Source organism: Microtus ochrogaster, chromosome 2 (genome assembly GCF_000317375.1).
Source record: "Microtus ochrogaster isolate Prairie Vole_2 chromosome 2, MicOch1.0, whole genome shotgun sequence".
NCBI lineage: Eukaryota > Metazoa > Chordata > Mammalia > Rodentia > Cricetidae > Microtus > Microtus ochrogaster.
In genome coordinates this window covers 15,540,623-15,543,417 of record NC_022010.1, presented here as the reverse complement: position 1 = coordinate 15,543,417, position 2,795 = coordinate 15,540,623, and the positions used below count along the sequence as shown (strand labels likewise).

General features: G+C 48.2%; 1 protein-coding gene across 1 annotated transcript in view; it reads right to left on the bottom strand.

Annotated features, from left to right (window-relative positions):
* Positions 1-2,795, bottom strand: part of Ccdc63 (coiled-coil domain containing 63) — a 35,412-nt gene that overhangs the window by 18,593 nt on the left and 14,024 nt on the right. Inside the window, exon 5 of the mRNA XM_005344461.1 lies at positions 734-915. Coding sequence (XP_005344518.1) covers positions 734-915 — 182 coding nt within the window. The remainder of the gene's footprint in view (positions 1-733; positions 916-2,795) is intronic.

Sequence of the window (2,795 nt, the reverse complement as noted above, 5' to 3'; positions counted from 1 at the left end):
TCATCACCACCATCATCATCTTCATCATCATCACCACCATCATCATCATCCCCATCACCACCGTCATCCTCATCACCACCATCATCATCATCCTCCTCACCACCATCATCCTCATCCCCATCCCCATCATTACCACCACCACCATCACCATCCTCATCACCACCATCATCTTCTCACCACCATCATCATTATCACCATCATCCCCATCACCACCATCATCAGCACCATCATCCTCTCACCACCATCATCCTCATCACCATCATCATCACCATCATCCCTATCATCAAAATCCTCCTCACCACCATTGTCGCCACTTATCCCTTGCGTGCATGGATTAGTTTCTGCTCTCTGCCACCTACATAGATCCCACAACAATGCAGAAATGATGGAGGGAGGACTCTAAGGCCTGTTCTCTCCAGAGCCACATTCTATGCCAGGAAAGACTTAGATGGATAAAGATTCCCCCAAACCAGGACCAAGGGCCATGTAAGGGACAGAGAGCTGGAGCCGCAGCTCCCCCATCTGCACTGTCCTGCATGGGCTCCCATTTGTTCTGAGAAAGGGGGAGACACTAATTCCTCATGCTGTGGGGTAAAAGATGGAAGCACCAAGGTACACAACACCCTGCTGAGTGCATGGTCAGTGTCCCGAGCTGCTGCTGTTGTGAGCTGTGGGCCTGGCCCTCAAGAGGACCGAATGGGTGCTGAGTTGGGAGCTGGGCCTTCCCTGGCACCTCTGCTCATAGGCCTGGGCAGACTGCTCGATGGCCACATTCATGGTCTTCTTCTGTGTCTGCAGACGCCGTTGAAGCTGCTGGTAGACATGGTCGTAGGCGGCCTTCTCAAAGAGGAGATCCTCAATCTCCTTCCGGAGCTGGGCGTTGGAGGTCAGCATCTTGTCAAAGTGGACAGTGACCTGTGGGGAGGTTGTGCTTCAAACTGGGTCTCACACAAATATGCTTTGGACTGGGTGGTCCTGGGAGGAAGTCAGGGCCCTGCTGCTGCCCACTGAGTGCCAGTAGCACACAGCCCAGCCCAGCTATAATGATGTGTCTCCTTCATCCCTTTGGAGGCAAAGTCACCTCTGATTAATATCAGCTAATTCTAAGTTGAGGAGATTTGAGAATTCAAAAACTCCAGGGATCTTGATCAAATCAATCTTTAGAAGACATTTGGAAAAAAAATAAAAAATGCTGGGCATGATGGGACACTTGGGAGGCAGAGGCAGGCAGATCTTGGTGAGTGTGAGACTAGCCTGATTTACATAGTGATCTACAGACAGGGCTATGTAGAGAGACCCTGTCTCAAAAAAAAAAAAAACCAAACGAAACAAGACAAAAAAAAAAGTTTGGTTAGAAAAATATCAATGCATATAAGTTTTGAGAACTATTAACAAAATGTCACTTCTGTAAGGTGCAGTGTTGGTGCTGTGGTTGTAAAAGAAGACCAATATTTAGCTAAAACAGAAGGATTTGGGGTTAAATGGCTGAATGCCTTTCCTTAAATTACTTTAAATTAGGACAGTTATTATTTTTAAAGTACTTCAGGGCGGGAAAGACTTACAGACAGAGAGAGCCACACACTCACATCACAAGTCAACGTGCCAGGCATGTGACATCATCCTAGCTCCCATTACCTTCCACAGCCGAGTAAATGGCTCTTAGGGCTTTAAAACACTTTTTAAAAAGTTGACATTGGTTACACTGCTCATGAGAGTGAGGAGAAATTAAAGAAATTTCAAATAAACCAACTGGGTACAGTGGCACACGACTTTGATCCCAGCCCTCAGTAGGTTCAAGGCCAGCTTCGGCCACAGAGTGAATTCCAGGCCAGCCTGCACTACCGTAGAAAGAATGCAAGAAAGAGAGATGAAAGAGAAAGAGGGAAGAGTGAAAGAAAAAGAAAAACATTAAATACAGCTGGGCATGGTGGTATTCCTAGCACTCAGGAAACAGAGGCAGGATAGACATGGGTTCTAGGCCAAGCTGTCTACATAGCAAGTTCCAGGCCAGCTAGGACTACAGTGTGAAGCTGTCCAAAAAAGTGTCAGCTGGGTGTGGTGGCACACAGCTTTAATCCCAGCACTCGGGGGGCACAGGCAGGAGGATCTCTGTGAGTTCAAGGCCAGCCTGGTCTACAGAGCGAGTTCCAGGACAGCCAGAGATACACAGAGAAACCCTGTCTTGGAAAAAAAAAAGTGTTCTAGTTTGCTTTTCTGTTGCTTTTCTATAACACTGACTGAAGCTAATTTAGGAGGAGAGTTTATCTTGCTTATAGCTCACAGTTCATCCCTGATCGAGGTCAAGGAACTGCAGCAGCAGCCATGCAGGGAGTTGCTTCCTGCCTTGCTCCACATGGCTTGCTCAACCCACTTCTCTATATACAGCCCAGGTCCGCTTTCCCACCATTCAGTATGGGCTGGGCCCTCCTGTATCTCTTAGCAATCAAGAAAATGCCCCACCAGCCAATCTGATGGAGGCAATTCCTGAGAAAGGCTCCCTCTCCCCGGGAGTGTCAAGCTGGCATCTGAAGCCAACTGTGACAGCTCTGACAGGACCAGTGAGATGGCTCGGTGGGTAAAGTGGCAGCAGGATTGCCACCAAGCCCAGGGACCTGAGTTTGACTCCTGGACCCACATGGTGGAAGCTGAGCACTGACTCCTGCAGACTGTCCTCTGACCTCTCCTTAACGCCCCCACGCATACATGTAATATTTATTTATTTATTATGTATACAATATTCTGTCTGTGTGTATGCCTGCAGGCCAGAAGAGGGCACCAGACCTCATTACAGATGG